Below are 20,165 nucleotides of genomic sequence, written 5' to 3'. Positions count from 1 at the left end.
AGAAAGATCAACAAGTCTGTCCCTCCCAACTTTTGTTTCTGTTTTCTTTTTTGAAGAAATTAGGTTTTGGGGGGAAGGAAGGGTTAAGCAAGGAAAAGGGGGAAAACCTCTTTTGGAATGCCTCTCCTGCATCTGTCACCCTGGCATGCAGGCAGCGGGCTTTTCCAAAGCCTAGCAAGATCGAGGAGAAATTTGCAGTCTCCCAAAGGCCAGCTGATCTTGACAGAAAACTCCAAAAGTAGTCACCATTTCCACAAGAAATTGTGGAAAGTGCTGAAAATGGTGCCCGCTTCCAAGAGGCATGGAGAGCAGGCCCAAGCACTGCAGGGTCCCATTAGGATAAGGGGAGAGGTGGGGGGCACTGTGGTATCACTATGGTTGGTTGTAAGGGAAAAAGACATGGGGAGTGCTGCAGCCACCACAACTTTGAAACAAGGTTGTATAAGCCTGGGGTGGGGGGGTGGGGATCTTCAAATGGCTGTTAAGTGACTGTCGTATCTTAAGGACTGACTACCTGTATTTGGTAACTCTTTTTAAATTAATTTTACTGCATTCATATTGATTTGCTTTTGATATGCTTTATTTTGTGAGCCACCATTCAGTTGGAGTTGAGGTTAAAATTGAATGACTATTGGATCTTTTCTTACCTTTGTCAGCAATCTTTTGTTTTGCATCTTCAATTCTTTGCAATTCTTTTTGCTTTGCTTCCAGCTGCTGCTTTTCTTCTTTTTCAGCATCATATTTGATACCTAACAGAATGGATTACTTTAATAATTAAACACAACTAGATTAAATCAACATCTGAAATTGCACAAATAAAAAATTTATGTCTTATTTGACTGTACTTACTCTCTGAATTTTTTCTTTTTACAAAAAATCTATATGTTTAACTTGAAAAATAAGTTTTCAATATGTAAGTCAGACTATTTATAGGTACCCAAATTATTGCATGATTAAAAATAAAGAGGCAGAAATTATACTGGCTAAATATTAATTTACATACTTATGTTATGAAGCATTTCCATTTCTTAATAAACTTACTAGCTGTAGGTACTATAAGCAGATAAACTTCATCTAAAACAGCTTCAACTGGCTGAGTATAAAGATTTTTCCATGGTATTTGCAAATTTAGCTGACCTAGAATAACAAAGAAATAGTCATTTTTTTAAAAATGCAACAATATTTTTAATCACAACTTTAAAAATCGTCTAATATTATTAATGTTTTCTACTTCAATATTTCCAAGTCTCATATTTAACATTACATAAAGATTAGTTGCAAATAATATGGATAATTCTACTAAACTGAATCAAGCTAGGTGGTAATTTCTCATCTTTTTTGCTTGGAATTGTAAATTGAATTTATATTCCTCATAATTTAAAACATATCATGCATATATTTAAAAAAAAATTATGTAAAAGAAAAACACATTTTAGGGATGGGCAAAAGATTCTATGCACTGAGACCCTCTCATGCACAAAACTCATTAATTCTGAGTGGTGATATATTTCATTGAGGCATGGACCTTAATGTTTTATCTGGAGAAAACATGGTCATTCAATGCAGTGATTGTTCAAGATGTGGAAGGGAAGAAAAGGGGACTATAATACAATACAGTTGAGTAGAATAGTTGCTAAATAGAGGTAAGCAAAGGAAAATGCAAGAAGATTAATGGGAGGAACAGGGAAGTTTGCCAGTTAGGTTTATATTAGGTGTGTGTAATCAAGGGAAAACAAATAATGGGAAGATGGGAGTAACATACACTGGACTTGGCCCTACTTTTCCCACTAAACCCATTTTGGAATTTGTCTCAGCTGAAATATAAAATATACAATACTTTCCAACTTCTGAGTCAGCTGGACCATAGAATTTGAATATAAATCTGAATGTTATTTTTTCCTATTATAAAACCACACTATGGCACTACTTTAACCATGCTTGCAGTAATTTGTTTACAATTTAGGGGAAAAAGACCAGTGAAGCTTTTTTTATATATTATTATTTGTAAAGTTTGTACACTGTCCGATTCTCAACTATTTTGGAGATTCACATGTAACAACCGTAAAAGAAATAAACAATAGAGTAATAAATAATAATAAAAGATTGCAACTGGTAGGAGCAAAAAACAAATCCATACAACCAAACGGGGGCTTCAATCATGCTTGGCAAAGAGATGGGCCTTCAAAGCTATTAGAAACACCAGCAAGATTGGAATCAATCAAATCTCAGAGGGCACTTCATTCCATAGAGCAGGGACTCAACAGATGGCACTGTTTAATGGAAGGAATCCAAAATGCCCAAAATTGGCTGGGTAGATAATATTGGAGATACTGAAAATAGGTGTCCTTCAAGTAACCAAGTCCTATGCCATTTGGGGCTTTACAGGTAACAACCAGCACCTCTAATGACTACCAACTTATTGAAATCAAGAAAAAATACAATCTCAATATTTGAATCTAAATTCAGTAACAAAGTAGATACATAAAATATAGGAGATACAGTAGTCCTCAACTTACAACAGTTCATTTAACGACCATTCAAAGTTACAATGGCACTGAAAAAAGTGACATATGACCATTTTTCACACTTATGACTGATGCAGCATCCCTGTGATCATGTGCTCAAAATTTAGATTCTTGGCAACTGACTCATATTTATGACGTTTGCAATGATCCCCTCTTGCAATCTTCTGACAAGCAAAGTCAATGGGGAAGCCAGATTCACTTAATAACCATGTTATTAAATTAACAACTAAAGTGATTCACTTAACAATTGTGGCAAGAAAGGTTGTAAAATGGGGCAAAGCTCACTTAACAAATATCTCACTTAGCAACAGAAATTCTGGGTTCAATTGTGGTCATAAATTGAGGACTATCTGCATATAAAAAAGTCAAATTAGATCAACCAAGAATACAAGATGTATTTTTATGTATTGAATACCATTAATTATCTGCTAATTAACCAAAACTGTGAACCATATTTTTAGCTAATAAATACAACTATTCACTAAATATCTTAATTAAGGAACTACTACGATATCATATCCACGGAATGATAAAAGGTTAAACATATAGGCTTTTATTTAATCCATATACAATTGCACATGAATATCAAAAACTCTCAAGAAGCATTAACTTTTTATTGATAGATAATAGCTGCATAATGAACCAATGCATTTCTAAGAAATAAAAACCCCATGTCTTTAAAAATACAAATTTCATTAATTATTGTAAAAAGCTTGAGAATTCTACTTACCAATATGACCTGCTTTAACTTTAAAGGGGACATCAAATTGATACTGTAAAGATAAATGTTTTAATTACATTTCAACGACAAAAACATTATTTTAACAGCATAGAACCCAGAATATGCACAAATGTTTTTTTATTAATTCCTAAGACAGAATAAAAACATGTATTTCTGAAGGACTATGATGTGAAAGACACTTTACTACTTACCAATGCATTTTCTTTTATTTCAAGATTTTTAAGTGCTACAGCTCCTATTAAGAAATTTGGAAAAAAAACATAATCAGAGAACAAACTTTATTTACAACATTTCTAATAGTTAGAAATACCACTTATTAGAATTCTAACAATTTTAACGGAAATCTAGCAAAGTAAAAAAAAAAATGCAGTACTTCAGACTAAGATTGCACATTTATTTTTTAATATAAATTTTACTGGATTTTCACAAAAACATAATACAAATAAAACATCTTTTTCTGAGAAAAGCATGATTCCGTGTTATCACTTCTTCATACAGACGCAAACTCAATTTCATATTCTTCTTTGTGTTCTATTCCATATCTTAGTACTATTTTCTCCATAATTTTTCCCCTCCCTTGGTTTTCTCAACTTTATTTTTAATTTTCTCATATCTAAATTCAATTATATATCTTTTTCGAAGTTGCAATGTCTTTCCAATCATTATATTAATACTTTTGTCTGTCCTATTTCAATTTCATATTATCTTTTCTCATTAAACAAATTTTCCCCTGTAGTTACTAATTGGAGTATGACACCTTTGTATCTTTTAAATTTATCCATTCAACTCTTATTTAAACTTGAATTTATGCCTTTAAAATTATAACATTCAATATAGTACATAACTTCCAATCGAATTCTGCTTGGTACATTCTTAAAATACACACTATGTTTTATATATATGGATCTTTGGTTGTTCGGGTTTTCTCCCGTGTAAGATTCAAGTATCTAGGCAACGTTTGATGAAGTCTCATTCATCATCTTCAGGCTTCTGTCTTCGGCTCTGTGCTTCTCAGAGTGATGTGAGATTGCAGCTGCTTCTTCCTTTTAACTGCTAGTGGGGGTGGGACTTGATTGGGGGCTTGGCTGTGTTCTGATTGGGTGGGGTGTGTTCTCATTGGTAGGGGGTTTGGCTGTGTTCTGATTGGTTGGGGGTTGGCCGTGTTCTGATTGGCTGGAGCGTGTTCTGTTCAGGTGGGGGCTTGGTTGTGCTCAGGTTAGTCTTAGTTGCTGGGGGATTTGAGTTGGTGAGCTGTGATCTTGCTGTTTGGCTTCGAGTTCGTGGTCGTGCTGCATCTTCATGGTGGGTGTCGGTTTGCTTCATGTATGGCTCGGAGGGTTTGAAGTGGGTAGCGATGCAGCTGCAGTGCGGCTTCTGGTCCGTGGTCGTGTCTCATCTTCTGAGTGGGTGTGAGTCTGTTTTCTACATGGAAGTGTGGTGGTGGCATCTTGTGTGGCTCTCATGGGTGTGGGTCTGGTGTCATTCTTCATGTTGGGTACTCGTCTGTTCATGAGGGCGGGTTTCCAAATGGCTGGAAGGTGGGAGGTGTCATCTCGTTTATTCATGCGTGAATATAAATATAAATATAAATATATATATATTCTTAAGTTTTCATGGGTACTTATATGTATGGCATTCAGCTTTGTTCGGGTATTTTCCCACGTCATTGATTGTGCTTTTAAAGTTGTAGCAACGTTTGGCAGAATCTCATCTGCCATCATCAGGCTTCGGGAGCCTGATGATGGCAGATGAGATTCTGCCAAACGTTGCTACAACTTTAAAAGCACAACTACAATGACGTGGGAAAATACCCGAACAAAGCTGAATGCCATACATGTAAGTACCAGCAACTTAAGAAAACACACACACACACATATATATACATACTGAGGTTCTCGGGTATTTGTATGTGGATCTTTGGTTATTCGGTTTTCTCCGCGTAAGATTGGTAGTATCTAGGCAACATTTCGATGAAGTCTCATTCATCATTTTCAGGCTTGTGTCTTCGGCTCTGTGCTTCTCAGAGCCGAAGACACAAGCCTGAAGATGATGAATGAGACTTCATCAAACGCTGCCTAGATACTGCCAATCTTACTGGAAGAAACCGAATAACCAAAGATAGATAGATAGATAGATAGATAGATAGATAGATAGATAGATAAATAGATAGATAGATATATTGTGACTGGAAGGATTGATCCTGCTGGGAGTTTTGACTCTGATAACTCTGAAGATGGAAGGTTGGAGTCTGCTGTGAATGTGGAGTCTGAATTATCAGAGGACACAGACGTGAGCCAGGAGGATGAGAGATTGTCACAGAGACAATCCTCCCCAGAACCTTCGACTTCGTTCATGCCAGCAAATGATCAACAAAATGAGACAGAAGTTTCCAGCGAGGAAACTGACAGATCGTGGATTGACGCCAGAACTAGAAGAACCAGGAAACGTCAATCTGAAGGGAGGCGTCAGGCCAAACATTGATTGGAGAGACTGACACGCCTATCCAGGTGATTTAAAGAGGCGTGCTGACTCTCAAGCTTTGCTTGGAAGCAAAGTGTTTGATGAGTCGAAAGAATATATTTGGAGGGGCCTCGTGATTTATGGACAATTCTGATTAGCCTGACAGGTTCTGGGAAGTCTGCCAAGGACTGGAAAACTGTGCTAATTTAACCCTTTTGAATCGGTTTTGTTTCTGCTTGAATATTTTGAATTCTGAAACCTTGTCTTCTCATCTATGAATATAGGTGAGACATAACATATATATATATATATATATATATATATATATATATTTGTTTTCTGAGGTTCTCGCGGTATTTATATGTAGATCTTTGGTTGTTCGGTTTTCTCCGCGTAAGATTTGAAGTATCTAGGCAACGTTCGATGAAGTCTCATTCATCATCTTCAGGCTTCTGTCTCCAGCTCTGTGCTTCTCAGAGTAATGGAGATTGCAGCTGCTTCCTCCTTTTAACTGCCAGTGGGGTGGAACTTGATTGGGTGGGGGCTTGGCTGTGTTCTGATTGGGTGGGGTGTGTTCTCATTGGTAGGGGTTTGGCTGTGTTCTGATTGGTTGGGGGTTACCGTGTTCTGATTGGTTGGAGCGTGTTCTGTTCAGGAGGGGCTTGGTTGTGCTCAGGTTAGTTTTAGTTGCTGGGGATTTGAGCTGGAGAGTTGTGATCTTGCCTAGATACTTCAAATCTGGGAGAAAACCCGAACAACCAAAGATCTCCATATATATATATATATATATATATATGTTTTCTGAGTTCTCAGATTGTATGTGGATCTTTGTTGTTGGGTTTTCCGTGTAAGATTCGAATATCTAGGCACGTTCGATGAAGTCTCATTCATCATCTTCAGGCTTCTGTCTCGGCTCTGTGCTTCTCAGAGTAATGAGGCACAGAGCCGGAGAGACAGAAGCCTGAGATGAATGAGACTTCATCAACGTTGCTAGATACTTCAATCTTACGCGGGAGAACCAACAACTAAAGATCCATATATATATATATATATATATATATATATATATATATATATATATATATATATATATATATATATATATATATATAAACACAATAGTAACTAAAACACTCATTCCATTCCAATTCAATTCTATCATTAATATTAGTTAGAATCTTAACATCTTTAACATTTCTTCTCAACTGAATATCATACTTCCTTGTGAACACTTATAAACTTTCCATAATTAATTCTTTTTTTTCCATATTTCTCTTCACTTATATTTTTATAAATCATTAATAATAATTAAAATGTTCCCATCCTTTCCTAATTTTGTTCTCTCATTCACTTTATTTCATTTATTTATTAACAAACATTCCACTGCATTACAATAAGTATTTTATCCATCATTTTAATCATACATTGTTTCATATTTTCTAAAATTATTTCTATTTCTAATATAACAATACTATCTTATGTACCTTTGCAAAATCCCTTTTTCAATTAAATTTTCACCCATTATCTCTAAATACTTTCAATCCTTATACATTTTCCCTGTTTCTCTATATCTTGTTTCTGTCTTTTATAACTTCTTTTCCTTTCCTTCTTCCCCCTCCCTTTTTTGCCCCCTTGTCTCTCTACTTCTAATTCTCTCTTCTGTGATCCTCCCTTCTGTTGCTTCATAATATTGTAATTATTTTTCAAATTATTCTTTTTTTGGTTGTTTTTTCAAATCTTAAACTTTTCACTCTTTCCCACCTTTCCTTTTTTTCCCCACATAAAATTACTTGATCATTAAAGAAGGCTTCTTCTTTGTCCCAACCTTCTTGTTCTACAAGCGTTTCTTGTTGTTTCTCATAGTTCCAGATCTCCATTTCTAAAAATTGAAATACGAGGCCAAAAGAACCTCTTCCTTCTTGTGCATCTTCTTTCTGTGTTTTAAGTTCCATTTTCAGTTCTTCTAAAAGTGATGGCATTTTAAACAATTTTAAACAACCACCCGATTGATTTAGTCATTTAAATCCAATAGCCAAAAATCTAAAAATCACCAAGTAATCCAAATAATCCTAAGATGTTTCTTCTTGCTTCTTTTTTCCACTTTCTCTTCCTGGGGTTCTATTATTTCATTACAAAGTTTCAGTTAGAATGTATCTTTTAGGAATCTTGTTAAGATTTCACTATAAGTTCCTTTTAGTTCCAGGCAGTCTCCTCCATTTTTCCAGATCCCGCCATTTTATTCTTTCGTTTTCTCTCCTTTCCTGCTTTTAAAGGTTTTTGAGTATCCAAAAGTCTTTATTATCCCTTTGACATTTTATTTTCACCTTAAATGCCTATTGATGTCAAAATGGATGTTTGTCAATTTCTTACTTAAATCTCTTATTTGTCAGTATAAGGAAGAGAAGAAAAAAAAATCCTTTCCCTTCCCTCTCTCCTTCGCTGCTTCAAAGTTTTCTTTGGGAACAATGTTATTTTTTATAGTTCAAATTCCAGGGTACCTTACGTTGTTGCTTTTTCAGTTTAACCCGGTCAACCAAAACTTTCTCTTCTTATCTTCCTCCTGCACATTCTTTTCCGGTCGAGTTCTTCTTTGAGGTGGCCATGTCTGACCATCGCTGCAACCGCCTTCGGGAAAGGGAGTAATGGCTAGCTGAGGAGGAGAGATGTGGCTCTCCTCAACCCTGCTGGCGGTCTCCCCCCTCTTCACCACCTCTACAGGATGGCTTAGCCCCAAATCCAGCCGGCTCGGGGCGCTCCAGCGGCAAGCATGGATCAAAACTGCGCACGATCACAGATGTCACCGAAGAAGCTCAAACAGGAAGTCCTAAGATTGCAAATTCAAATGGTCAAAATTTCCTGACCTTGAAAAAAGCCAGCCTCAGGAGCCAATAAAAGGGAAGAAAGGGGAAAGAGATCAAATCTTTCTACATCAAGACCTCAACTCCAGTATATAAACGAGAAGATATTTTGCAATCAGCTGAAAGTTTACAGATTCAATTAAGCTGCTGCAATTTCAGCAAACACAATTATGTTGCCAGCTAGCTCAAACCAAACTACGCATTACACAAAAGTTCCAGGAATATTATTATACCAGAATGTATATGTGAAATATAGCAATATGCAGCTAAAAGGTATGTGTAGTTGCATTATAATCTTGGGGAGAATATGCAGAGAAAAGTGAGTCCTTACTTCCTGGATTTCTTTGAATTGAGACCTAAAAGTCCCCATCATCACTGGACCTCATTACATATAAACTTTTTTTTTCTTTTTCTGATGAGGTTGCTAAGGTATTGCTATTTACAAAGATATAACACCAGAAGGACTATAAATTAATGATTAAGAACATATTTTGTTTAAAAATATGTTCTGATAAAGTTAACAATTCAGCATAGCATGTTAAGAAATATTTTCACTTAAAAATACATCCTATAGATTTTTATCCTTCATAATGCAAGTAACAGAGGTAAATTTATTACGTGCATCTTCTTCAATAGTTATACATAGGATCCAGAGCATTCAGATTTGGTCCAATGACTTTTCCATTGTCCTTTTCAGCCTTTTACTACTGAACAATGACACCGCCAACTATTTTTATTGAAATAAAGGTTAAAAGTTATGTTTAGTAAGTAAATATATAAAATTAGAGGAAATATTAAGAAAATTTCAACAGTCTAAAGAACATCTAGCAATTTTTATAAACTGCTAACAAGTTTTAGCAAAAAAACAAAAAGTCATGTTCTTCAGGACTGCACCTGTGAGAGTACACCTAAATCTGTTTGCATTCACAATCTCAGCATACAGTCACAAACATAAGCACACACAACTATCTACCCATATATTATATGTACATGCATAATTTATATGTATTTTTATATAAACAGTATTTTCATATAAATTGCCATCCCTCATGCTCCAAAAATAGAATGATTTTCAGTTTCTTTACCAAGAGGAAAAGAGAATTGAAGAGCTTTTTGTTTTCTTCCAGCAAAAAAGAAAATCAGTTTTACATTGGCTAGCAATTTTCAGTAGGATGATTGCCTTTTGCTTCCATTCTAATGGAAGATCATCTCATACATAGTTTTTTGAACAGCTGACTGATGGGCAGATGAATGGAACTTCAGGTTCCATGGAACACGTTACTGGCACTTTCCAAGGGCTCAGGCAATGAACTGCATCTTTGAAAAGAGAATTGCCCACGTAAAACCATTCTGTATCTACTTCTGGATAATCACACAGGCATATATAAAAATCGCTTCCTGAATTCACTGAAAAAATATAAAATACAAAAATACAAAGCCTGCAGACAGTAATGCCTTTAATAAAGTCAACTAAAAGTCAGAGAATGAGAAATACTTTCAATTCTTTATCTAGCTGAGCACAGGAGTTGGCACATTCCTAAAATCACTTCTGTAACTCTTTAAGTTTTAAGATGAAGTGCAGACTTAAATTAGCTTCAGCTAGCTGTTAAAATGGTTTCATGTTGCACTCACAGATGCCAGGACAAATCACCTTGGTTGATGTCACATTTGTAATAAGGCCAGGAAATAGAAATTATATAGTTGTCTTATCTATATAGTGATAAGTGGATATAAGAAAGAAAAAATAATACAAAAGTGTTGATCTTCACATAAAATAACCTGGAGAATAATTTTAGACAGGCACTTAGTGATCTAGCAAGTAATAGCAAGAGTAGAATATATTTATATATTATAAAAATATCTATATGTATATATTAGAAAAACTTGTGTGCTTTTTATTGTCATTTACTAATGATCATAATTTAATTTTCACTAAAGTTTAACATTTTTTTCTGATCCACTTAGTATAATATTATGCCCCATTTATATTGCATCTTCATAATATACACTGCTCAAAAAAATAAAGGGAACACAAAAATAAGACTTCCTAGATCTGAATGAATGAAATATTCTTATTAAATACTTTGTTCATTACATAGTTGAATGTGCTGACAACAAAATCACACAAAAATTATCAATGGAAATCAAATTTAGCAACCCATGGAGGTCTGGATTTGGAGTTACGCTCAAAATGAAAGTGAAAAAAAACCACTACAGGCTGATCCAACTTTGATGTAATGTCCTTAAAACAAGTCAAAATGAGGCTCAGTAGTGTGTGTGTGGCCTCCACATGCCTGTGTGACCTCCCTACAACATCTGGGCATGCTCCTGATGAGGTGGCGGATGGTCTCCTGAGGGATCTCCTCTCACACCTGGACTAAAGCATCCCCCAACTCCTGGACAGTCTGTGGTGCAACGTGGCATTGGTGGATGCAGCGAGACATGATGTCCCAGATGTGCTCAATTGGATTCAGGTCTAGGGAACGGGCGGGCCAGTCCTTAGCATCAATGCCTTCATCTTGCAGGAACTGCTGACACACTCCAGCCACATGAGGTCTAGCATTATCTTGCATTAGGAGGAACCCAGGGCCAACTGCATCAGCATATGGTCTCACAAGGGGTCTGAGGATCTCATTTTGGTACGTAATGGCAGTCAGGCTACCTCTGGCGAGCACATGGAGGGCTGTGCGGCCCCCCAAAGAAATGCCACCCCACACCATTACTGACCCACTGCCAAAGCGGTCATGCTGGAGGATGTTGCAGGCAGCAGAACATTCTCCACAGCGTCTCCAGACCCTGTCACGTCTGTCACATGTGCTCAGCGTGAACCTGCTTTCATCTGTGAAGAGCACATCGGCCAGTGGCAAATTTGCCAATCTTGTATTTTCTGGCAAATGCCAAACGTCCTGCACGGTGTTGGGCACAACCCCCACCTGTGGACGTCAGGCCCTCATACCACCCTCATAGAGTCTGTTTCTGACCGTTGAACAGCCACATGCACATTTGTGGCCCGCTGGAGGTCATTTTGCAGGGCTCTGGCAATGCTCCTCCTGTCCCTCCTTGCACAAAGATGGAGGTAGCGGTCCTGATGTTGAGCTGTTGCCCTCCTACGGCCTCCTCCATGTCTCCTGATATACTGCCCTGTCTCCTGGTAGCGCCTCCATGCTCTGGGCACTACACTGACAGACACAGCAAACCTTGCCACAGCTCGCATTGATGTGCCATCCTGGACAAGCTGCACTACCTGAGCCACTTGTGTGGGTTGTAGACTCCGTTTCATGCTACCACTAGAGTGAAAGCACCACCAGCATTCAAAAGTGACCAAACCATCAGCCAGAAAGCATAGGAACTGAGAAGTGGTCTGTGGTCACCACCTGCAGAACCACTTCTTTATTGGGGATGTCTTGCTAACTGCCTATGCTTTCCACCTGTTGTCTATTCCATTTGCACAACAGCATGTGAAATTGATTGTCAATCAGTGTTGCTACCTAAGTGGATAGTTTGATTTCACAGAAGTGTGATTGACTTGGAGTTACATTGTGTTAAGTGTTCCCTTTCTTTTTTTGAGCAGTGTATGAAACTGTTTGCTGGCTACTTTCTCTCACATGAAAATCACTTACAACAAAAATGATGGAAAACATGAACCAGGGAATAATTAATTAGTCAAGGAGTGAAAGTAAGAAAATCAATGAGACATTCACAGAAAGAGCTATAAGGTCCTATTAAAGGCTACATGAACAAGACCAAGTAAAATCCTTGAGATGAAACATCAGTAGAACATTCAGTTGTATCAACCATATTTATCAACTACAATGATAATTCAGAAAAGATGAGCTCATCTAACATTAGGTGATGGAAAAGTTTGAGTAAGTGTGGGCAAGTATTAAAATACAGAGATAATGAAAACATATGATGCAAAATTCTATTGCATAATCAAGTTATGTAGTTGAAATGTATTGCAATGGATTAAACTATGTTTAACTCAGTAGAGGGAAAAATCTTTAATTTAACTGAAATGTAACCACCTTCTTCTTTATCCTTCCCCACTAAACAGATTTTTTTCCTTCTCCTTATATTGGGCATCTTGTTCCTCCATACTGTAAATACTGTAAATGTTGACAGATGAAAAGCAAACACAATGGTGGAACAAGTCTCTTATTTTTGGTATCCTCCATTGGAGAGACAATTGAAGTAGGAACAGTTGTTGGTGCCACATATTGCATGAAAATTATTATAGTGAAAGGACACGGTATCCAGTCATGGGGCCAACTCAAATGTGTTTCTGAGCTAGATCTTGAACCAATTGTTGCACTTACTAAACTAATATCTACCTGAAAATGTCAGGTTTAGAATTTAGGACTTTATGAATAAAAGTATAGGCTCTATCACTGAGTTTCACTATCTTTCCCACACATACACAGAAAAGGGTAAAAAAATCTGTTAGAAAACATAGGCAAAACTACTACTATCTTTCAAACTCCAAGATAAGTGCTGTATTTGAGCTAATTCCCTAACCAATGATTAATATGTAATGCTGGTATATTTATAGTTGCATGGATTTTCTTACTGGTATTTCAACCACTCTAAATTTAAGCAGCATCTACAGTACAATATATCCTAACCACAAATAACACCATTAGTATTAGGTATGTTTCTCTAGTCTTCTCTTTTTTTCTATTCTCTTATTTCCAATACTATTTATAATAGAAAAGGTAGCTTGCTCCTTTCCCTGTGCTCTGTTCAACTATGATGCTCTTTGAAATATTTACTAAACTGATACTAGTTTGCAAAATATATACACTATCTAAGAACAGGTAGAAGATGCATTTCATATATCCTTAAATCACTAGTTAATATCAGGAGCTAAATAAGTTGTCTATAACATACAGAAAGAAAAAAAAACAAGTTGGTTTTTTAAAGATTTAATATGCATAAATATCAGCATTCTAAGAGCTAAGAATATTTCACTATCTTCCCCGCAGCAAATTTAAATTCCTCTCTTCCTCTCAACCAAATGGAGGAATGAAAAAAAGGTTTTTCAATGCAGGTAGTCCTTGACTTAACAACAGTTCATTTAGTGACCATTTGAAGTTACAACAGAATTAAAAAGAATGACCAGGTTTCCGAGAGTTCCGGTTTGCAGCGCTTCGGCGGCAGGCAGGAATCCGCAATCGTGCGCAGTTTCTGCCTGCGCTCACCGCTGGACTGCCCTGAGCCAGCCGGCTTCGGGGCTAAGCCATCCCGTAGAGGTGGTGAAGATAGGGGAGACCTGGCAGGGTCAAGGGGAGCCGCACCTCTCCTCCTCAGCTGGCTAAACTCCCTTTTCCGAAGGCGGTAAGAGCGGCGGTCAGAAATGTCCGCCTCAAAGAAGCACTCAGCTGGAAAAGAAAGTGCAGGAGGTAGTTAAGAAGTGAAAGTTTTTGGCTGACTGGGACAAAAAGCAACAACTAAGGTTCCCTGGAATTTAAATTTTGCAAAAGATACATCGCTCCCAAAGAAGAGTCGGAAGCAGCGAATGAAAGTGAAAAGGGAAAGTTTTTTTTTTCTTCACTCTCCTTCCTCACTCTGATAATGAGAAGATCTGAATAAAGAAATTGGAAAAATCCACTTTGGCACTAACAGGTAATTAAACTGGAAATTTAATTAATGCCAAAGGGACAATAAAGATTTCTGAATATTAAAAATCCTTTTTTTGTTGTTATAAGTGGGAAGGGAGAGGAAAAGAATAAGAGCAGGACTTGGAAGGAGGAGACTGCTTGGAATTTAAAAGAACTTAAAGTTAAATCTTAACAAGACTTCTAAAGGATACATTTTAACTGGAATTTTGCAACTAAATAGTAACCCCAGGAAGAGAAAGTGAAAAAAGAAGAAAGTGTTAAAAGAAACAGCTTGTGTGTATTTGGATTGTTTGGTGACTTTGGGATTTTTGGAAATCATATTTGAATGACTAAAAATAATTGGCTAGTTGTTTAAAAAGAAAAAAGAAAACATTCTACAATGGCATCACTTCTGGATGGACTAAATGAACTGGATGAACTGAAAATCAAATTTAAAAAATATAAAGAAGAGAAACAAGAAGGGAAGGGCTCTTTTGACTCTACTTTTCAATTCTTAGAAATGGCGATCGGTGTTTACAAGAAACAGCAAGAAAAGAATGCGCAACAAGAAGATAGGGATAAAGAAGAAGCCATTTTTAATGAACAAGTAATTCTATCTGGGGAAGAAAGGGGAAAGGGGAGAAAGAGAATGGAGAATTTAAGACCTAAAAAAACAGCCAAAAAGGGGAAAAATAATGTGAAAAGGGGATATGAAGTTGGAAAGCAACAGAAAAGGGGAATACAGAAGAGGGAAATGGAGGTGGAGAGACAGGGGGGTAAAAAGGGGAGAGAGAAGAAGAAGGGGAAAAGAAGTTACAAAGCTTTGGAGCAAGATGTAAAGAAACAGGATTTATTCAGAGATAATGGGTGAAAATTTAACTGAAAAAGGGATTCTGTAAAGGTACATAAGATTGTATTGTTATATTTGTAATAGAAATAATATTAGAAAATTGGAAACAACATATGATTAAAAAGTGGAATAAAATAGTCTGTGTAATTTGGCGAAACCTTTGTGAACAAAATAAATGAGAGAATTGAATTAGGAAGGAATGGGAACATTTTAACTACTCAATGTTTTATAAAACATAAGTGAAGTGGGAGGAAAGTAATTATGGAAAGTTTATAAGTGTTCCCATAGAAGTATGATACTTATTTGAAAAGTAATGTGTAAAATGTTCAAGACTAAAATGAATATTAATGTTAATGATAGAATTGAATTGGTATGGATTGTTGTTTTAATAATGTTATATATTTATAATCTTTTCTTTTTTAAAAATACATTATGTAATTTTAGAATGTACCAAGCAGAATCCGAACGGAAGTTATGTATTACATTAAGTGTTATAATTTTAGGGGAAAGATATAAAGGCGTCATACTCCAATTAGTGATCACAGGAGAAATTTTGTTTAATGAGAAAAGATAATAGACAGCTGAAACAGGACAGACAAAGAATATAATCATGATGATTTGAACTGAGATGAAATAAATAAAATTAAATTAAGAAAGTTGAAAGAGGGGAGAAGTTATATAGAAAATGTAGAATGATAATAAGATATGGAATGGAATATAAAAATGAGCATGAATTTGAATTTGTGTCTGCACAAAGAGATGTAACCCGGGATCAGGCTGCTTTCAAAAAAGATGTTTTATGTTTTTATGTTCTATGTTTTGTTTGTTTATGTTTGTTTTTAAAAATCAATAAAATTTTCAAAAAAAAAAAGAATTGAAAAGAATGACCTATGACCATTTTTCACACTTACAAACTGTTACAGAATCTCCATGGTCATATGATCAAAATTCAGACGCTTGGCAACGGAATCATATTTATGATGGCTGCAGTGTCCCAGGGTCATGTGATCACATTTTGTAACTTTCTGACAAGCAAAGTCAATGGGGAAGCTAGAATTCACTTAGCAACCTTGTTACTAACTTAACTGCAGTGATTCATTTAACTGTATCAAGAAAAGTCATAAAATGGGGCAAAGCTCACTTAACAAATGTCTCATTTAGCAACAGAAATGTTGGGATCAATTGTGGTTGTAAGTTGAGAACTACTTGTACTTTAATGCCAGGCTGCATGTAGGGCAGAATAGGTTATCAGAGTAGGATACATATTACACATCTAGACCATTAGCAAATAAAATTACTTTGAAAGCACTCATGTTATCCTTAAATTAGTCTGCTCACTATATGCATTGTATCAAAAATATGTTCATTTCAAGTGCAATCAAATCAAACACTAGTTTTCTACGGAACATTTCCAGAAATTGAAATATTTAAGTGATCTTCAATAACTTGGATTATCTAGTCACAGCATTTATTTCCTATTCCCTCTGTAATTATTTTGGACCAAAAAAGACAAAATTGATAAAATCAATAGCCTATCATCAGAAAATATTTAACTCATCTACGGATTATCAACCAAAGATCAAATATGCTGAACGATGCAAACAATTCACCAATTCTAAGGTATTCATATACACATATATTCCACATGGTATGTATTCAATTTCTTAAAGCACTTACCAAAACTACATCTGACCTGAATTACTACCTCAATAACAAATTGGAAGTTCAATGAAAGAATTGTGATTGAAAACAACTCAAATTTATTTATTTATTTAATTAATTAATATTGCTATCTATTCATTCATGCCGACTCAAGGTGGCTTACAGAATATAAAACCAATTTAAAACAATAAAACTAACAAAGAGAATCAAATAAATTGATTTAGTACAATATAACAAAAATTGACACCCCACCTCCCACTCATCCCCGCCCTGACGACAGATCACATGAGCCATTTAATGGGCTCCATCCTGCTCTGGGTTCCCCAGGCCTGCTGGCAGAACCAGGTCTTCAGTGCCTTCTGGAAGAGTATTAGAGTGGGGGCCATTCTAATCGCTGGGGGAAATGATGTTCCAGAGAGAGGAAGCCACTACGGAGAAGGCCCTTCTTCTGGGTCCCACCAGATGTATCTCCCTCGGGGATGGCACTTGCAGCATTCCCTGCCTCCCAGCTCTGAGATAGATGTGACCAGCAAGACATGGTCCCTCAGATAACTTGGTCCCAACTGCAGGGAAATACAGGTAGTCCTCAACTTACAACCACAACTGAGCCTAAAATTTCTGTTGTTAAGTGAGACATTTGTTAAGTCAGCTTTGCCCTACTTTACAACTTTTTTGCCATAGTTGTAAAGTGAATCACTGCAGTTGGTAAGTTAGTAAAGTAAATCTGGTTTTCCCGTTGACTGTCAGATTACAAAAGGTAATCACATGACTTTGAGACATAGCAGCGGTCATAAATAAGAACCAATTGCCAAGCAGCTGAATTTTGATCACATGATCATGGGGATGCTGCAAAGATCATAACTATGAAAAACACCAGTCAATGACATAACTTTGAAGAGTCACTAAACTGTTATAAGCTGAGGACTACCTGTATTAGGTATAACACACAAATAAAAGTGATTTCTATCATTATTCTTGAATGACAATCAAACAAAATTGTCACTGCAAGATTTTCTGTCCCAGTGCCTACACTCTGGAAAAGCAATCCGCAGGCTCCCAAAAGTCTTTGTCTATGGAGATTCTCAATCATCCAGGTTATAGTTGTCCCAAAGGTGCTTTTTCAAGAGGCAACTGAACTTTCTGGTTTTTCTTTTCTTTCCTTCTTTTTTTTTGAAGACATTTTGGTTCTCCTCCAAGAAGCTTCTTCAGCTCTGAAGAACCTACTTGGATGAGAAGCAAAACGTCTTCAAATAAAGAAAAAAGAAAAATCAGAAAGTCCAGTTCCCTTTTGAAAAAGCACCTTTGGGACCACAAGTCTTTGAAAACATGGTCCACTCCCAGGATTGGAGTTTGATTATCTGTTGACTTTCTGCAAGGGAATGACTTTTTATTTCAGTTGCATAGTTGCATCTTTTTGTTTTCTTTAATTATGTAAGTTACCAAGTGTCATTCCCAAGTCAGACACCTTCTACAATTATGAAATAAATGAACATGTTGATCATGCATATCAGCGAAGCCGCGTATGATTAGGCAAAGGCCACAGCATTAAGTTCATGCAATACTTTAGGTTCCCACCCGCACCCCCAAGAGTCACCTTAAACAGAACGAGAGGCACAGTACGCGGAAATACACCGTTTTTACACCTCGTTTAACATAACTGCCTCTTTATTCTCCACCACACCGCGAAAAGGCCTTAACTTTCTCTCTTACAGTCTCCCTTTAAAGGAGATTCCCTTCCCAAAAAAAGAGCAAACACGGGAGAAGTCAAGGAGTGGCACGTGACAAGAAGGCCTGGCCGTGTAAGGAAGGAAAACTACGGCTAAGCAATTCAAGCGAGGCCGCCCGCGGGTGGCTCCGGGGACACTTCGCTCGCCGGGAAAGAAGGAGAACTTGTCCCGGTTCCGTCAGTCGGGGGAGGACCGCGCTCGCCTTCCCTCAGCGACAGAAAACACGCGGGCGAGCAGGCGCGCCGGGAGGCTAGCGGCCGTGCCCTGCGAAGGGGAGGAGCCCCTGCCACCGCCTCCTGAAGAAAAAGGGGCTTTCCGAGGTAGGTGGGGAGGGGGTTGGCTGCCGGACGAGGCTGAGCTCCGCTCCAACCCGGCCGGGGCCAACTTGGCCTCTGGGCTTACCTCCCCAAATGCCCAGCTGCAGCTGGGAACTATCCAGGTTCACCACATAATCGCCCAGGAACCGGTTCAGAACGTCCACCACCAGCGATTCGAACACCATCCTCGAAAGCGGGAGCACTCGCTCGCTCCCCTTTCCGCCAGTTCTAAATTGCCGCCTGACGAGGGGGGAAAAAACAAATCAGAACAACCCCCCCGGGAAGTTCCCCACTCCCGCCGGCCGGTCACCCCTCTCTCCTCCGAACAGGGTGGTGCCACGGCCTCGGGCTTGGCTCGGCGTGTTTCCCGACTCGCCTAGCTTAAGCGCGCAGGCGCGGAAGGGAAGGTGGAGGGACCGAAAGCGAGAAGCCTTCCCCGCGCGGCGTCTGGAGGTGGCGACTCGGTGTCGCCTCACCAGAAACCGGCGATGCTGCGCCCGGGGAGGCTCGGGGCTCGCGCGCGCCTTTAACGGGTGGAAGGGCTGGGTTCTTCTTCGTCGCGCGAGACTGGCGGTTAAAACTGCTCCTCCAGATGCGGTGAGGGGGCGGGGGGTTGAAGGGGGGGGGACGGGCTGCCGTGAACCCCAAACGTAGCGATGGAGTTGTCTTCTCCGCTTCTCGCTGGCTTTGCCCTCTTCCTTCTCCGCGGCCCGCTGTTATTAACGAACCGCGGGCGCGTGTGAACAGCTTCAGAAGAGCCGGAGGTCCTGTCCCACCTGACGTGGGCGCACAGGGACCCTCAGCCAGTCTTGTCATGCTGTAGAAACTCAGCTGCTGCCTCCGTAAAAAAATGCACGGGAAGCTGAAATTTTGAGGCGTGATTCTAAGGGGCAAAGAACGTCTACTTCGCTTGGGTTACTTTTCTTGTGTAAATAAGGATTGAACAGCGTACAAAAGAGGTTGTGGATTGTAATCCTTTAATGTTGGGGCTGGGCATGAATTTGCGGCTAGCTCATGGATGCAAAATGTTTTTTTTTCTCTATAGTATTAGTATTGTTAATAGGATTTTTTTTAAAAAAAAAATCATCTGGATTATGATAATAACCTTAATCTTGCCCGTTGCTGGAAATCCTCCAGAAAATGCATTTTAAATTAGTAATACTTTTTATATAGCATTAGGTGGTTGGCTGATCTGCTGGAATTAGGAGGTGCATTTTGTTGAGAATGGTTTGTGGAATTGAGACAAGTGGTTCTCAATCTATCAAAAGTAGTTTAACATGTCCTGACTACATGTATATGTTTCCCCCTAAAGTGAATTGATGTTGCCCTGATCTCATTCCCAGTAATGAGTGAAATAACTTTAATCATTAGTTGTACTAGTTTTAAAATGGTATTTTTCCCATATTATTTCAACCATAACTACAAAG

The 20,165-nt window shown here is 37.9% G+C and overlaps 1 protein-coding gene across 2 annotated transcripts in view; it reads right to left on the bottom strand.

The window, feature by feature from the left end:
- The window catches only part of VPS13A (vacuolar protein sorting 13 homolog A), a 125,825-nt gene extending 106,511 nt beyond the window's left edge, over positions 1–19,314 (bottom strand). For both annotated transcript variants that reach the window (XM_026703826.2, XM_026703828.2), the window contains exons 1-5: positions 18,824–19,314; positions 3,459–3,502; positions 3,256–3,298; positions 1,042–1,137; positions 648–749 (exon numbers count right to left, since the gene is read on the bottom strand). In XM_026703826.2, coding sequence (XP_026559611.2) covers positions 648–749; positions 1,042–1,137; positions 3,256–3,298; positions 3,459–3,502; positions 18,824–18,923 — 385 coding nt within the window. In that variant the 5' untranslated portion in view covers positions 18,924–19,314. The remainder of the gene's footprint in view (positions 1–647; positions 750–1,041; positions 1,138–3,255; positions 3,299–3,458; positions 3,503–18,823) is intronic.
- Positions 19,315–20,165: the final 851 nt, after the last annotated feature.

This window comes from Pseudonaja textilis, chromosome 2, assembly GCF_049901715.1.
Source record: "Pseudonaja textilis isolate UNSWEBS1 chromosome 2, rPseTex1.2, whole genome shotgun sequence".
Lineage (NCBI taxonomy): Eukaryota > Metazoa > Chordata > Lepidosauria > Squamata > Elapidae > Pseudonaja > Pseudonaja textilis.
This window is presented reverse-complemented; position numbering and strand designations above follow the sequence as displayed.